Source organism: Rhopilema esculentum, chromosome 12, assembly GCF_057945365.1.
Source record: "Rhopilema esculentum isolate cy_ngs chromosome 12, ASM5794536v1, whole genome shotgun sequence".
Lineage (NCBI taxonomy): Eukaryota > Metazoa > Cnidaria > Scyphozoa > Rhizostomeae > Rhizostomatidae > Rhopilema > Rhopilema esculentum.
In genome coordinates, this window is record NC_142826.1 from 10,598,943 (window position 1) to 10,615,182 (window position 16,240).

At 36.4% G+C, this 16,240-nt stretch overlaps 3 protein-coding genes across 7 annotated transcripts in view; 2 read left to right on the plus strand and 1 right to left on the minus strand.

Moving 5' to 3' along the window:
* LOC135681269 (uncharacterized) overlaps nucleotides 1-4,829 on the plus strand; it is a 30,453-nt gene extending 25,624 nt beyond the window's left edge. The window contains exons 39-43 of one of the 2 annotated variants that reach the window (XM_089111905.1): nucleotides 247-287; nucleotides 2,050-2,096; nucleotides 2,324-2,514; nucleotides 3,566-3,792; nucleotides 4,093-4,829. In XM_089111905.1, coding sequence (XP_088968031.1) covers nucleotides 247-287; nucleotides 2,050-2,096; nucleotides 2,324-2,514; nucleotides 3,566-3,792; nucleotides 4,093-4,147 — 561 coding nt within the window. In that variant the 3' untranslated portion in view covers nucleotides 4,148-4,829. Of the gene's footprint in view, nucleotides 1-246; nucleotides 288-2,049; nucleotides 2,097-2,272; nucleotides 2,515-3,565; nucleotides 3,793-4,092 lie in introns of both variants that reach the window. The other variant, XM_065195646.2, reaches the window with a different exon arrangement.
* A 524-nt stretch (nucleotides 4,830-5,353) lies between these two features.
* On the minus strand, nucleotides 5,354-11,510 carry LOC135681278 (dnaJ homolog subfamily C member 27). 4 transcript variants are annotated; one of them, XM_065195659.2, is made up of 9 exons: nucleotides 11,360-11,510; nucleotides 10,602-10,667; nucleotides 10,029-10,068; nucleotides 9,886-9,918; nucleotides 9,173-9,249; nucleotides 8,683-8,802; nucleotides 8,344-8,411; nucleotides 7,841-7,924; nucleotides 5,354-5,493 (listed from the first exon to the last, which is right to left on the minus strand). In XM_065195659.2, the coding sequence occupies exons 1-8, from the start codon at nucleotides 11,429-11,431 to the stop codon at nucleotides 7,846-7,848; spliced, it is 555 nt and encodes a 184-aa protein (XP_065051731.2). In that variant the 5' UTR covers nucleotides 11,432-11,510; the 3' UTR covers nucleotides 5,354-5,493; nucleotides 7,841-7,845. The 4 variants fall into 4 exon arrangements, with proteins under 4 accessions (XP_065051731.2, XP_088968034.1, XP_088968033.1 ...); XM_089111908.1 differs by lacking the exon at nucleotides 5,354-5,493 and adding an exon at nucleotides 6,683-6,911; XM_089111907.1 differs by lacking the exon at nucleotides 5,354-5,493 and adding an exon at nucleotides 6,683-7,026.
* Nucleotides 11,511-11,533: 23 nt separating this feature from the next.
* On the plus strand, nucleotides 11,534-15,350 carry LOC135681272 (leucine-rich repeat-containing protein 47). The gene is made up of 4 exons (XM_065195650.2): nucleotides 11,534-12,613; nucleotides 13,247-13,482; nucleotides 13,954-14,053; nucleotides 14,816-15,350. The coding sequence occupies exons 1-4, from the start codon at nucleotides 11,654-11,656 to the stop codon at nucleotides 15,089-15,091; spliced, it is 1,572 nt and encodes a 523-aa protein (XP_065051722.2). The 5' UTR covers nucleotides 11,534-11,653; the 3' UTR covers nucleotides 15,092-15,350.
* Nucleotides 15,351-16,240: the final 890 nt, after the last annotated feature.

Genomic DNA, 16,240 nt, shown 5'->3' on the forward strand with positions numbered 1-16,240 from the left:
TTTGGCCTATTCGGAAAATCTACCAATATCACCATCGAGCATTTTGCAGAAATACTTTCTATAGGTTTATAATGAAATCAGTTGAAATTTTAAGATCTTAAGTCCCACCTTTGCAATCCTGGATAGTATTACTATTCAACTATTATTTAAAAACCTTTCGCTTGCCTGTCGTTTCGGGGATTTAGGAGTATTTCTACGGATTTTTTTAACGTGCAAGTTTTGATAAATGAATTGTCAATATTTCAGCTGCTACGTAAATCTACCAACTCTCCAGCTACAAATCGAAGGTATCTTTGTCTTGCATATTTGCGGCTTCTTTGCTTTATTAATCACGCTATGTATATTGAACAGATTGTAGTACAAAACAGGCTTAAATTATCATAATCAACGCCATCCCATAAATCCCTGCCCCACCGTAAAAAACCCGTCCCAAATGGAGGATCTAGCCGATTTTGGAGCCTTTTTGTCGGTAGTAAAATAGTGTCTGGCTATGTTTTGAAAAAAGCTGGCTGGTAACATTTTTCTGTTTTCTATGAGCATTCCGGTGGAGTTTTGACATCGAAGTCATTCAGAAACATACTTCCTGTATGCGCGCTTATCTTGCAGCCTGTAATTACTCTCCTCTGGCCTTGATTGGATGTACGAATGTCGTCATGCAGATCTACATAAGGCTAGCAATTGTCATGCCAGCAAAATCAACTTCGTCAAGCTTCTCCTTACAAGATGATGCTCTACACACCTTGCTTTCACCTACCCCTTTCATTTCTCCCTCCCCCGCCCTTGGAATAAAAGTCTTACCTTGACTCAGCCTTACCTTACCTTGATTCAGCCTTACCTTACCTTGACTCAGCCTTACCTTACCTTGACTCAGCCTTACCTTACCTTGACTCAGCCTTACCTTACCTTGACTCAGCCTTACCTTACCTTGACTCAGCCTTACCTTACCTTGACTCAGCCTTACCTTACCTTGACTCAGCCTTACCTTACCTTGACTCAGCCTTACCTTACCTTGACTCAGCCTTACCTTACCTTGACTCAGCCTTACCTTACCTTGACTCAGCCTTACCTTACCTTGACTCAGCCTTACCTTACCTTGACTCAGCCTTACCTTACCTTGACTCAGCCTTACCTTACCTTGACTCAGCCTTACCTTACCTTGACTCAGCCTTACCTTACCTTGACTCAGCCTTACCTTACCTTGACTCAGCCTTACCTTACCTTGACTCAGCCTTACCTTACCTTGACTCAGTCTTACCTTACCTTGACTCAGCCTTACCTTACCTTGACTCAGCCTTACCTTACCTTGACTCAGCCTTACCTTACCTTGACTCAGCCTTACCTTACCTTGACTCAGCCTTACCTTACCTTGACTCAGCCTTACCTTACCTTGACTCAGCCTTACCTTACCTTGACTCAGCCTTACCTTACCTTGACTCAGCCTTACCTTACCTTGACTCAGCCTTACCTTACCTTGACTCAGCCTTACCTTACCTTGACTCAGCCTTACCTTACCTTGACTCAGCCTTACCTTACCTTGACTCAGCCTTACCTTACCTTGACTCAGCCTTACCTTACCTTGACTCAGCCTTACCTTACCTTGACTCAGCCTTACCTTACCTTGACTCAGCCTTACCTTACCTTGACTCGGCCTTACCTTACCTTGACTCAGCCTTACCTTACCTTGACTCAGCCTTACCTTACCTTGACTCAGTCTTACCTTACCTTGACTCAGCCTTACCTTACCTTGACTCAGCCTTACCTTACCTTGACTCAGCCTTACCTTACCTTGACTCAGCCTTACCTTACCTTGACTCAGCCTTACCTTACCTTGACTCGGCCTTACCTTATTTGACAGTGTTAATGGATCTTCGAACATTGACATTGTTAATGGATCTTCGAACAAAAGGCCTTACAACCAGTATTTTTCCTCCAAGATCTTTTCAATGCAGCCTTTTTGTCCTCTTGTATGTAGTGAATTTGGATTAATAATAAACTTATCTGGATCACCGAATGTAGTCAGCATTTTGTTCTATTAATCTTTCTTCGCAGGGAGGTCGTTCCTATCGTCGAAGAACTTTCTGCTCATGAACAATCTGGTAATTCTCTATTATATTCATTCATTTCATTTACCATCAACATCGCATGTTTTATCAAGACAAGTTGAGATTTCTTGCTGTTATATCTTAACATGTACATTGACCTTTAAACAGGGTTGTTTTTAAAAAAATTGTCTTCATAAATGAATTGCATTTAAACATATTTTTCCATACAGATTACCAGTTACGCGAAGGGACAATTGAAAATCTTAAACGATCTCGTTCAGGCACTGGTTCTTCGTTTGTACCAGAAAGCCCCAGAGTAGCTCAGCGACAAATGGTCAGTGACGTAGGAGCAAGATATCGGGCGAATACAGGGAGCTCCTTGCTGGATGCCCCGCTGCAGATTGATGACGAAATGCCTGTCAGCGGCAAAAGGTTCCCAACTGTATCCGTCTCCCAGCTTTCTCAAATGGAGGTAAATGTCGCCTAGGCAATATCATGGTTGTCAGTAAACATTGGGAAATCTTGGTTGCCAGTAAATTGTTCATTATATCAAATGCTATTATGAACAATAGTTCCTTTCCCTAGACATATGTTTTAGATTTAGACCAGCATTGGAGGGCCTAAGCCATGCAGGTCAAATACCCATTGTGTCAAAGGTACTTATGTATATAACTATGATAACGTTGCCTCTCTTCAAGACCAATTTCTTGCAGCTTTGTATCATAACAGAATTGGTAAACACGACTTTTGCCCTGGTGCTATTGGATCGTCATTTCAATTACTTCCTTCTCGTAATTAAGAAGATGAGAAAAAAAACTAAAAACTGTGCAGGAAAAGGATAACATTGTCGTTTTGTCCCAGTTTTGTTTTTTCAAGATAGAAATTTGAACTCATGAAGATGAATAGAATTAATAAATGGGCCTGAAGTATTGCATACAAGGACAATGTTTCTATTTTTGAAAAAATGTTGGATCTGATAATGCGTTACGAATTCATGAGACAACTAGCAGTAATTGCTCCAGGTAGAGATCTCTAAACGGAATCAAAGCTTAATTCAACCTTACAATCTAAAATGTTCCCCGATGAACTACAACTACCAAAAATGGAAAGAAACTTGCCTTTATGGAATCGATATATTTAGAGTTATGGGGACACTATCATTAGAAATGAAAAATTCAGACTCCTTTCAGATATTCAAAAGACTTACAAAGCCAAAAAATTCCAAACTTGCTGCAAATTATGTAAGGTTTTTTATCCAAATTAAGGTTTTTTATCCAAATTAAGGCTTTTTATTGTAAATTGTATTTTTCTATTTCTATCTTTCTTATAGAAATTTGTAGACATTTTTAATAAATGGTTGCATATTGCCTTAAATAGCATTTCAAGCTGTAATTTATTTTAAAAATATATTTTGTTTGTATTGCTTAAAAGTGAAATCCTGTTTGTGAACTGTCATTTCCATTATCATATAAAGTAGAAATCAGCAAATTTCAAAATGATTTATTACTGTCATTTAATGTTAGTTTCCTGACTCCACGACATCAACGGAGGAGCGCGAGGCCCCTGCTGACGTCAGCATCGTCGATGGCATTGCTCATGAAAAAAGTTACCTTGCTATTGACATGCCAGAAGTCAAATCTCGCGCAAACAAGGAGGGGAAACAAAAGCTGACCGAAATGCCTGAATGGGCGAAGAAGTTTGCCGAGACGAAAAATATTCACGTTCAAAGTGTCTCATTTCCAGAGCCGACGTGAGTTTTCAATGCATATTTCAAGACGACCATTGTTTCAAAAGTCATCGGGTATAAAATTTATCTTCAACCTTTGTTGTGAAGTGTTCCTCGGGTGAGAAGCAAAGTGGGAAAACATCATTTCAAGAAGATAATTGCATAATGTTTGCATAAAATGTGACAATCGAAGAAACAACCTGGAACAGTTTTACACATCATAGTTTTTCACATCACATCAAACCTATTATCAATTATACTCATTTCAGGTTGTAAATAAGGGTGAATTCTCAGATTCATAAAGTTGATTTTATTTCATTTCAGGCTTGAGGATACTTCTCTGCCTGGATCTGTTCAACAAAAGCCTGAAAATGAATGACACATCTTTATTTGAGCAGATTGTCAGAAGTATCCGTGTCCGTCCTCGGATCCGCACAGAGAACGTAACAGCAGTTGAACAACTGGTATAATTTGAAAAGATCTGAAGAACCTGAATCATTTGCTCCCTGTATAGATTCGGTACTCAACTAATTGTAATCTTGATACAGAAACTCATGTCGGCCTGTGGCGAATCAAACATAGTTCTGAAACCATATGCGCTGGACAAAGTGACAACGCTCTTGGCGTAATCTTCTTTCAAAAAAGAAATTTCTAAGTCTACTAAGCACTAAGCCCTTCACTAATGGAGATCACTAAGAAACACTGATTGCTTAACATAATACTACCCAAATTAAAATTGGAATTTTATAGCGAGTTTAGAGTTTGCTAACTTATTACCTTGCCGCTAAACAAAACATTTAAATTTCTTTTTTTTGTATGGGCTATAAAGATGTTCTATATGTTTTTAGCTATTTTCGTAAATAAATATCATATAATTAAGATGGATGCACGTTTCTTTAACGTTTGTGGCATTAACAAGACATTTGTATTTTGGTTGTTATTTTATTCACATGTAATACTCATTGGAAAATTAGTTCGGTAACCGTGTACCTTTTCAAAAGATATGAAAAAATTCTTAAAATTCAAATCATATGGGACAAGATAAGGAACACCATTTTGGATTCAAAGGATTTTCCGTTGGATAAACTCTCCACAGTTGATCAGATTTCAGCCCAACAGCTACGCCAAAATTTAAACGAAAATTTCAGTAACAATTTTCATTGGAAAAACTTCGCTAGTTTGACTTCCACTGATTACCATAAAAACAGTTACTTCATTTTTTCTTAGTAAAGGCAAATATAAATATAATAGAAGTATAAGCAAAGTCGTCTGCCATTTTCGATGAAGAATATTAGGCCATAAATTGCTGGGACTTTGTATAACTTATGCGTTTTTAAAGGGAGAGTACCATGGAATGCATTTTGTCTTTACACACGAACAGCTCCATATATAAGCAATGTTCCGGACTTTAAAACGACGAACCCCATTCACGGCATGGCACTTAAGGTACACTTTTCTCTTCTTGATAGCAGTAGGACGGCAGACTGAGCATGCAAAAGATGAAATGCCATAATTCTTTCTGTTCGGAAGGAAATATGACTTGCATTGGCCGTAGCAGAACCGGTTCTGGACCACCCTTGGCTGGCAATCGGGCAAGCTGATGGTGTGATTAAACACAAGTGTTTTGCAATCATTTGATGTGTTTTTTCCAGTGAATCGTGCCGACTGAACCGCAATAACACAAAGAAAGATGGTTATCATCTGTATAACCGACATCTTTGCACCCTACGATATTGATGTAAAAAGCAAATCAAGAAGAGATAAAACGCATTCATCGTTGTGTTAAAACCTGCATAAGCTGTTCACCTAGATTAGATAACCCAACGCAATGCACAGATCAAGTAAAGGAAACGAGCTCGAATCCCCTGCATTTTATAAGGAACCAAATTACAACAAACCCAAGCCAAACTTGTCCTGACTACAAACAGCATAGCAAACATTTTCACAACTAAACAGAAAACATGGTCATCGCTACTAAGCCATACAGAAAACCTTTGAGTTGTATTTTGTGTTCGCTATAGCAGTAAATACAGTATCTTTCTAGGAGTGTCTACCCCTTGACTATTCAGCAGAGGTAATTTCAGGATCAAACGTTGTTTTGCAGATACTTTGGGTATCTTTCAGCAGGCGTCCTCAGACATGATCTTGAACAACGATGATACTGAGTAAGGCTAAGATGATTTCGTAACCTTTTTGTCAAAAGCAGACATTTCTAGAGCTTCTAAGCAAGACAGGATTACCATAGCAGCTGTTGCTAGGAAAAGACAGATATCGCAAGACATGGACGCATACATTATCAGTATTTCCATTTTCAATTCTGATTTCAATTCTTCATCTTCAGTTACGTTAAAGACCTCCTTTGGTAGAAAATTCAATAGTGCTTACCATAGCGTATTTACGGTTACGTGAACTAAAACCACAGATGTAGTGCTGGTGGAGCCCCCTCCCTTTAAAAGCAACTAATTGCTGCTCTTGCTGATGCTCTTAGAGGTACTTAGGGACGTTTTGAGACATTTTCTAGTTGCATTCACGGCACTACGGCGCTAATAAAAGCGTCTTCTATGAATCGTACAGCATACTTCACTGTTATTAGAAGGGAATAACGCAAATTAAGATCAGTTCTGTTCCAAGAAAGAACAACCAAAGGTGAGAACAAGCAAAGGTGTCTGAGGAAAGCATCAAAACACGTAATAAGGTGATGAAATTATCAAGGGGTTGAAGAAAAGGTTTGGGGAGTTAAATAGTAAAGAAAAGGAATGATAACAGAGGTGATAAAGTAAGTTTTAAAGGAACTAACTGGAACGAAATACCTAAGGTCATTCAGTTGTTCCCAAAGACAAATTTCACGAGTACCTTTCTATTCTATAGCCAAAATTCTAAATCGAAATGAAAAAGAAATAGCAAAACAACCTACTTTTACGGTGATTCTCTTTTGCCTGCTGCAGAAAGATTGGTTGCTTGCGTTCTTTTAGAATGTTTGAATGACGTTCACAAACACAGTAGTAAACGTGTGTCAACCAAGACAAGAATGACACTAAATTTAGCTGCGTGGTCCGTGACCTGGCAAACTCACTCTACAAAGCTTGATTAAACAGCAATTCACAGTGTTGTTGTGCAAGAACAAGTTGAGATAAGACAAAGAACTAAGGAAAAATAATCTGCACAGCTTGGATTTAGCATATTTCCGATATGGACTGAGGAGCTGTTGGTTGGAGGGTTTCGCGTGACTCGGCAGCTATTTGCAGCGATTTTCATGCGCTTTAAAGTATATAGACCAATGTAAAAAATATCTAGTCATTGTAATACGTGGTTTCATGTGCAGTTTAACGCAAATAAAAGACAGAAAGGCCAATGAGAAACTACAGCAATAAGATTGTTTATCGAAGAATGGCATTACCACTATAAAGGGGAACTCTTAGGATGTATGAATCGCTTTTTCTCAAAATGTCGTTTGTGAAGGAGGAAATTAATCACAGGAACTGCTCTATGTTGGTGCAAAATGTAGAAAAATAAAAAGCCTTGTGATGTATTGCATTTATTCACTTCGTGAACGCGAATAAGTCTGATGAAAAGCTCTACTAAATCATTTTACTAAAAGGTTTTTTTAACAGGTTTTTTAACAGGTTTTTTAACAGGTTTTTTTAACAGGTTTTTTTAAAAGGTTTACTAAAAGGTTTTTTAACGCCACAAATAGAAGAGAGGATTTTATTAGCCTATCAGATTATATAGCGATCTTTTTCTGAGTAATTTGTCATTCCGCTGAGATTGAAAACAATTAAAGTGCTAAACGATGCAAACGGGCAAAACACATGCAAACGGTTAAAACAAATGCGTTTTAAGCCAGCCTATTTCAAATACACAACTTCTTGCTGCCTAGGAATAATTCGAAACAGGCCATTTGCAACGTTTTTCTCATGGTCAGCAAAAGTTGTTGAGCTACCTGTGGCAAAAAATCTTCGCCTTTAAAGCAATCTGAAAAATTCAATCAGTGACCAATTTTCCGTTGACGATAGGCTGCATCTTGATACAGAAAATACTAGAGCTTTTTTGATAAGCAGAAGCGCAACTATACCTCGTCTAGCTCACTGCATCATCAAGGACTTGATTAAACATATGGGCAACCCCTTCACCAGTAGCAGCTGAGGTAACGTAGTGCCTAGGAGAATGAATCAGCTCGTAAAAAGCAAAAATGTTCGGCAAAGGAATAAGAAACTGTTATTAACAGTAACACATACCAAATAATATGTCTCGCTGTTTAATTAAATTTTTCTGTAAATAAAAAAATATTTCTCTATAAAGACGATCCTTTTTAAACGTAGGCATAGTGGAAATAACAAGGAAAGATCAACATCCCTAGCCAGCTTTTTGACATAATTTGCAGGAAAAAGTACCAGTGGCTGAAACTGCGGGGGTGTGAGGGGGGCAACCGCCCCAGGTTTTGCTAAATTGTCGGTTTGTTTGTAAAATTGTCATTCGTCGGCAAATTTTCTTGCTTTTGTTGGTATGCCCCCCCCCCCACTTGAAACATGGATTCCGCCATTAAAAAGTACAAAAAGCAAATGTAATGAAATTCACCTGATTTCGTGACGATTAGCCCACTCCTCAGCTGTTGAGGTATTTACCTTTCGGTTCTTAAGATCTGCCTAAAATTGCAGAAGACATTATTTTCATAAAGGTTTTGTTCTATATATGTCGTAGCGCATTGTCTTTCTTCTAACTAAGGGTTCAGCACTGAAGTCAAAGAGAGTCTTATTTTGATCGCAAAGAAGGTAGACTTAGAAACAAGAAAGGGTGATACTAATTAACTCTCGCTAAGAGCAATTTTGAAAAAATCCCTTATTCTAAAGAAATTACCAGCTTTAAAGCACGGTAAGGCCAATAGCAAATAAACCATCGAAATTTTTGAAAGCATACCTTATTACCAACAACACACAAAATGGTCTTTTTTCCACCAAATGTTTCAAATTCTTTAAACCAGTCATCAAGTGCATGGAAGGACTGGGGATTTGTGACGTCATATACGAGAAGACAAATCTAAACAAGAAAATTGAATAAGTGCTGGGGATTCTACAATAATGATCAAATATTTTCCTGCTGTTTTTTTAACATTTCTACATCTGACCTAAAAAATGTGCCATCAGTTTAAACGCAGTTTATGTTTCACATCATCGTGGATAAGATATTCTTTGTTGGGGTTTATTGTGGATTTTAGCAGCACAATACAATATGTATAAACAAAGGTGTATACGCCAATTATTGATTAAATAATTGCTGAGCTAGTTAAAATTTGGTCTACATATGGAACATGTAAGGTATGAAGACACAAATCACTGCAACATGTATAGTAGAATTAAAAAAGGTTTCGAACTGATAGAAATAAGTCATTGAACCACAAAAATCATACCTTTGTCTGGTGGTACAATTCCTTTCTTACATCAAGGTAGGAAGAGCTGCCACCAAAATCCCAAAATGTAACTCTAACTGAAACAAAAAGGAGAGATCTTCTACTGTTACAGCAACTTTATGGAAATATTCACACCAATGGGAACAAGGAAACAAAGAATCAATGATGTCAAAGGAATAGCAATATGAGATTTACAATACTTTGATTCTATTCCTTTTCAATCATTCGTTCATCTCTGTGTTAAATGAAGCAGTATTTCAAGGTGCAAGGAAGGGTACAGATAAATCTGGTCTGTTGTCAGAGTCACCTGCATGACCAAACCTTCACTTAGAATGAGTAGAGTCGCTAGCCCTCTGCAATCCCAGGCATAGAATTCATGAGGTGTGGTCACATTGAGAGGAAGGACCAGGGCACTGATCAATAAACACAGCTTCTCACTGTCCTAATGCCTACTTACAGATGCTAGGTAGCTACAAAACACTCCTGCCTAGAATATGTGACAGAAATAAACAACATAAATACAAAATACATGACTGTCTCTTCTGTCAATAGTTATTAATTGCCTATCATCCTCATAGTTGTTTATTGCTTGAATTGATTGCTTGAATTAAAAAAACCATGCAGCGCTCATTATGATGAACATGTTCTGCAAATTACAGGCTGCTAATATTTTACTATATCCAACATTTTAACAGGCATTAGATAATAATTACCTTCCTTGCCATTGACAGTATGAAGTTTGAATCCTGGAAAAATAACAATTTGTGAATAATGGGCTAATTTTTCATCAAAGGGAAGTAAAACAAATCAAAATTTCACATTGGAAAAAACCTCAATTTCAAATGTTTACACTTACCGTAATCTACTCCAACTGTTTCGACATATGATTTTGTAAACTGAAATAAAATGGAGATAAAGAAAATTTCAGTTTGAAAAGTGAAATTTGGTAGACTTTTCTTTGAGAAAGGTAATCCCCTGTATCATTTGATATCCAAAAAAGATTCTTTAAACAACTCTAATACAGATTTTTACTGTTTTAAGTTACTGCAGGTCCTTGATCGCATAAAATTCTGTCCTCTGCATGGCCGAGTGACAGATTCCCATCATCTAAAGTGGCTAAATCTAGAAGCATATAAGATGCAAGAAAGTATTCCATAGAATACAAATAAAAATATTCATAGCAGTCTTTTTCATAACTGATCAATTTTCTAGTTAAATATTACTTCATTAAACAATTTGTTCTTGTCTGGAGTTGACAGCTTCAAATTGAAGGCTAATGCACTCGTGAAGTTTTAAAATCAAATTGCTGAAGTATGGGGTTTAAATGAATGACTGGGGAATTAAATCTAAAATTACAAAAATTCACTCTCATTATGTAACAGCCCCACTGTTGGGAATTTTTTTACTATACAATCATGCATCAGTTTACCTTGCTTTCACAAAATGTCTTCACAAGGCATGTTTTCCCAACTCCAGGACTACCTATACCAACTACCTGTAAGAGGCAAACAGGATGCAGCATAAGTGAAATCAAATGTAATATGATCTGTGTTGAGCTACCAGCTTACCATGCCACAACTGCCTGCAATCTGTGTAGGGCTGCCTGAAATACTGGCTGACACAAACATGTTTTTAAGAGGTCTCAAATTACAATGAAATTATATTATAGTGCTAAATTGCGTGTTTATGTTGAAAGAGCAAGCTTTTGGTTTGGGGCAAGTAAATATAAAGGCTTTGTCTTGGTGTATGTTTTGCTGATTTGGTGTTGTGTCATTATTGCGTTCTCTCATGAAACCCTAAATTTTGATTGAAACATTTAAAGCTAGCCAAGGCTCTACAGAATTTACAGACTTCAAAATTTTTTAAACATCTTTTTCAATGTCTATGTGCTATTGATCATCTGGTGAAAATAAATAACCTCAAGAGAGTGTTGTGTTGTTTCACCTTCAACTTTTTTCACTATGCCGAATTGCCCCTTGTAATAAATAAATCCCAATCAGTACACTTAATAACGTTTAAAATATCCCTTTTCCATTTTCTCAATATGTATTTTTTTAGACTCGCCTGAAAATGAAATCATTTCCTATCCTGGATAAAATACGCATGTTAATGTTGCATTTCATTTTCAGGTGCATTTCATTAGGCTATTAATGATTATTAGGAAAGAGGTAGGGTGGGCCTATCTACCTTGATCCAACGAAGTTCTTCAGATTTTTTCTGCGCTTCTTTCGATAAATCATTGATGAAGTTGTTTGGCATATTGAGTTACAGTACAAAATCAACAACTCGTTCCCGGTTGCTATGCGGTTGTTGTGATCAATGGGGGCTATGTTTAATCCGTCTCTATTTGAATGTCTATACGAGGCTGTATAGCTGTATCCATGTGGAATTACATCTGAAATCTCGCTCACTTGGGTTTGTTTCGAAGGTGATGTGCATTAAGATTTGAAACCTTTTTGTCCTAAAGTTAGATAAATCAAAATGAGTCAGGGGTGTTGGGGAGAAGTAACACGTGCTATTGACGAGAAAAGACATGAGCTGGTCCTTTCAGATCAAGACGTGGCGAGCCGCTATCAAAATGGTGGACTGGATATGAGAATTTTTGAAATAAAATCTCTGAACTTCTTGCAGATATCTAACGTCAACTTATCATCAGTACCAGAAGAAGTAGGTGACTTAACTAATTTGAAAAACTTAGCTTTGCAAGGAAACAAGATAAAAGAACTCCCAGACACTATTGGCTCTCTGACACAAATCAAATTCTTTGATGTTTCAACGAACGAGTTGGCAAAGGTTCCAGATTCTTTAGGACGTTTACAAGCCTTACACACATTAAATCTAAGCTGTAATAATCTAACGAGTCTTCCAAACTTAGAGTTGCTTGCGAATTTGGCCATTCTTCGAATCGATCATAACAAACTCCCGAGTTTGCCAGAAGGGATCTATACTCTGGAGCATCTAATTGAGATTCGTGCATCCCACAATCTAATTCACTCCATCACTGAAGAAATAAGTCAGATGGAATCATTAAAAATTCTGGATATTGCTAACAACCAGTTGAAAGAGCTGCCAGGACAGCTGGCTATTTGTCCAAAGTTGAAAGATCTTAACCTAAAGGACAATCCACTGACAGATAACAGATTACGTAAAATGACTCTGCAATGCAACACAAGAGCTATATTGGATTTCATAGCTTCACATTCAGTTGAAGCTGCCAAAGGAAAGAAAGGGAAAAAGAAAAAGACAGGAAAGGCCAATGTGAAAAGTGACACTTTGGATGAGTCCGCAAGGAAAATCCATGTGCTGCACAATATCAAGGAAAAAAAGTGTGTTGTCTTTAAGGAGGTTTTGAAAGAAATAAGGCCATTTATTATCTGCACAATAGTGAAGAATTTAGATCTCAGTGATATTCAGAAGTACAAAAAGTTTATTGCAATACAGGTAATGCTCACTTGAAATTGATTTACTTTCCATCTCTTGGACTATATGGCAAAATGCAAAGGATAAGGTGTTTCAAAATGCAAAATGCAAAGGATGTCGGGGGATACAAAGGTGTTTCAAATTGAGAATGATGCTATTCTCAACCTGTTATTTAGCAACAAAATTTTTTCCTATGCATACAACAGCAGGATAAAGTCATTCCCCCTCCAAGATTCTTTGCAGTCTTGAAAGTTAAAGTGTTTGGTTCTCTAAGTTTACAGGTCTGTCATAAGAATTTTTATTATTATATACAGTTACAGGCAGGTAACTATGGATTTGTTGAAACTGCAAAAAGATGCTCCAATTGAAAAATAATTTGTGTTCCCTCATTTTCGTAATGATTATTTGGACCAGTTCTTAAATGAACTTTGATTTAAAAGTTTTACTTTATCTTTTGTCATTATCAAACATTTTATAACCAAAGAAAGTAAATTTCTATAATTGTGATATTGAATTGAAACATGCTTTTCCAAAAGTCATTTATTCAATTCAATTTTGCAAATATTTGATGTGTTAACAAGATGCATTTTTTTGCTTGTGACGTTGTCTTATTCAAGTCTAGGTCATATAATGTTATAAATGTCTTTACAATAGACTAAGATTCATGACACAGTCAGTAATGGAAGAACAAGTTCAACCATTGCAACACACACTGCAAGTAATTTGGTATTCCCATTGGTTTATGATGGAAAAAACCCTGAAGGTATACAGATAGCTCCAATAGGCAGTGACACTGAATTATTAGCCTCCCAATACGTACAAAGACTCAAAGAACAAAGAGAACTAGAGCAAAAGAAGAAGAAAAGAAGTCAAGCATCTGGTGTATACAGGTAACTAAGTGTAAATTTAGAGTGAAAGAGAATGCTTTTTTATTGGTAGTGAAATGTGAGTGTCATTAAAACTGGTTTTATTGCTTTTCAATCTTTCTAGTAGCTACCTGTAATTATTATCATTATAGTTTTTCTTGCCATGACAACTTTTTTCAAGATTTAATTTTGCACCTTTTTGGTTTGCACATTTTCACCTTAGGCTTTTATCCACTGCTCTACAGTTTTCCAAGAGAAGTTTTCCCTTGCCTAACTGTGTCTAAGGCTACTAATAGATCAAGCCCTGTAATTTTTTGCAAAGTACCTCAATCTGAAATTCTTGCTGATATACATTTATGTTTAAAGAAGATAAAAGAGATCTGTATAGTATTCAAATTTGGAAAAGATGAATATGTAATGGATTATGTTTTAATAATTGGTTATAATTTAGTTGTTAATCATTGAAGTTAGCCCAAAGTCTCCTTCCTTTTGTAGGTTTCTTGACTTACTCGAAGGTCAAGAATTTTATCCTTGCTTGATAAGCAATGAAAGAGTTATTTCTTTACCACCAATTACTAACAGTGATGCAACAAAGGTAAGCAGAAGGCATATTATGAAATTTTTCAAACCAAAGGGGTGTGGTATTTTAATTTGTTGCTGTCGTTTCAATGGGCTGAATGTGTATTCATAACATAAACAGGCTTTAATTCCATACCTCAGATTATGTGATACAAAGAAATTATGCTGCAAAAGTCACCCTTCTCTTTATCGCCAGAGGTACTGGGGCAAAACAACATTTTCTTTTTCCATTTCTCAAGCTGTTTAGGAGGCTGGCCCAACATAACGAGAATGACTGAAACCAATTTTTAAACAATTGTCAAGCGTTGGTTAAAAACAGCAGCCCTTTATTGCCAATATTCACAGGTGGTTTGTATTATCTTTACTTTTTACCAAAATAAAATCGCTTCAAAAATTGCATAAAAGGTGAAAACATTTTGTGCTTTCAAGCACTTTCTCTCCCAATGCTGAAGGTATAAAACATTTTATGTGCCTTGTTTTTCATAATTTTGAAATATTTTTCTGTGAAAGACATTTTATTCTTAGCAAGTCACATCTTGCTTTCTCACCAAGTAGAATTTTCCAATGCCATTTTCTTGTCCTATTTGAAATAATTCTGTTCCTACATTTGGCCTTTGTAAAAAGTCCTCAATTGAAAGGAACATTTATTTCCTAAAATAACCAATTGCTGCAATAAACAGATACCTAATAGTCTTCTGTGACTTTTTCATTTTGTTCTGCTAAAAATTTTTAATGTTCAAATTTGTGTAAAATTTGTAAAAATTTGGCTTTTTTGTAGGTGAACCCATCAATTGGTGACATCTTAATTGAGGTAACATCATCAGTCAGTCTTGCAGCATGTAAAGAAGCAATGGAAAAGTTACTTGAAGAGTTGTTTCTGCTTGGTTACATTTCCAGCCAATTTTCAGAAGTGGCAGCAAATGTCGGCACTGGACTTGTTGGACTGCTCTTGGAACAAGTGAGAGTTGAGCATGAGGATGGACAACTGAGATCTGTATATCCTTCAAGGGCTGACTTGAAATTTGATAATATTGCAGTGTCACATGTTGAATGAATTAATTATTCTTTCATACCAATCAGAACTCATCCTTTCAAGTCAACTGACACTATGTTTGTTTAACCAAACAATTAGCCAACCCATAATGTTCGAATGTAACCTTGTTAGCAACATAAGAAATCAACAAATTGAGTACATAAGAAGTTTTAATTGTCTGGCAGAGTTTGTTACTGTATGACCATAGTATCATTTTCACATGGAAATTATTGTCTCTATAAAATTTGGCCTATCAACAGGGATAAGAAACAAAGAGCAATGTGCAAATTTATTTTGTTTAGCCTGTTCACTGAGAAGTTTGCATTTTTCCTTCATTGATCGATACACGATTGCACCTTTTCTGGAGGTTTTTTTAGACCACACAGAAAAGTGCATTATGGTATGCCTTTGAAGAGCTTTCTGGTCCCAGTTCTCTTTTCAGACCCTGGCAATTTAATCTTCATGTTGAGATTCTTGTATGAAAACTTTGGTTTCGGGGAAAAACTTTGTATAAAACGTTTACCCTTTTCATTTTCAAGGTCGCAATTTCAGAACTTAAACAATTGCATTCCTGATATAGAACAATATGAATTTTCCTTGGTTCTGTGTTGGGGAGGTGCTCTTTGAGGAAAAAGCGTTGTCAAGCTTCCAAAGGGGCGTGCCCGCAAAATTAATTTACAATCCATGGACTCTTTACGCTTTGTATTCTACAATGCCGCCTTACTGTTGTTTTCATGTCATTTTGCAATAGATATATTATGTATACGTGTATAAAAATTACAGTTAAAATGCTGTTTGCCAAACCGACGTTTTAAAACCGGTTGGCTTTATGCAGAAAAGAAAAATTCTTACCTTTGCCTCGATAGAATGGAATAATTTTAATTCTTACTTTAAATAGAAATAAAAAAGAGCAAGTATTAAAGTACTTGAAATCTTTCTTTGACAGAAGTAATGGGGCAACATGACATTTTTGTTTCCATTTCTCAAGCTGTTTAGGAGGCTGGCCCCACATAACGAGAATGACTGAAACTAATTTTTTAACAATTGTCGAGCGTTGGTCAAAAACAGCATCCCTTTCGTCAAAGCTTCACTTTCTTCCATTTAGAATGGACGGAATTGGCCACAGAAACTTTAATAAATTTTTTATCGAACTCTACGCTTACATATAAA

Excerpts from the sequence above, each read along its gene's own strand:
- LOC135681278 (XM_065195659.2), bottom strand. The coding sequence starts at position 11,431 with ATGCCAAACAACTTCATCAATGATTTATCGAAAGAAGCGCAGAAAAAA. Across the intron at positions 9,919-10,028 it reads AACAGTTGGAGTAGATTACG|GATTCAAACTTCATACTGTC; the intron begins GTAAGTGTAAAC and ends TTATTTTTCCAG. Across the intron at positions 7,925-8,343 it reads GCTAATCGTCACGAAATCAG|GCACTACGTTACCTCAGCTG; the intron begins GTGAATTTCATT and ends TCATTCTCCTAG.
- LOC135681272 (XM_065195650.2), top strand. The coding sequence starts at position 11,654 with ATGAGTCAGGGGTGTTGGGGAGAAGTAACACGTGCTATTGACGAGAAA. Across the intron at positions 12,614-13,246 it reads AAAAGTTTATTGCAATACAG|ACTAAGATTCATGACACAGT; the intron begins GTAATGCTCACT and ends TCTTTACAATAG. Across the intron at positions 13,483-13,953 it reads CAAGCATCTGGTGTATACAG|GTTTCTTGACTTACTCGAAG; the intron begins GTAACTAAGTGT and ends TTCCTTTTGTAG.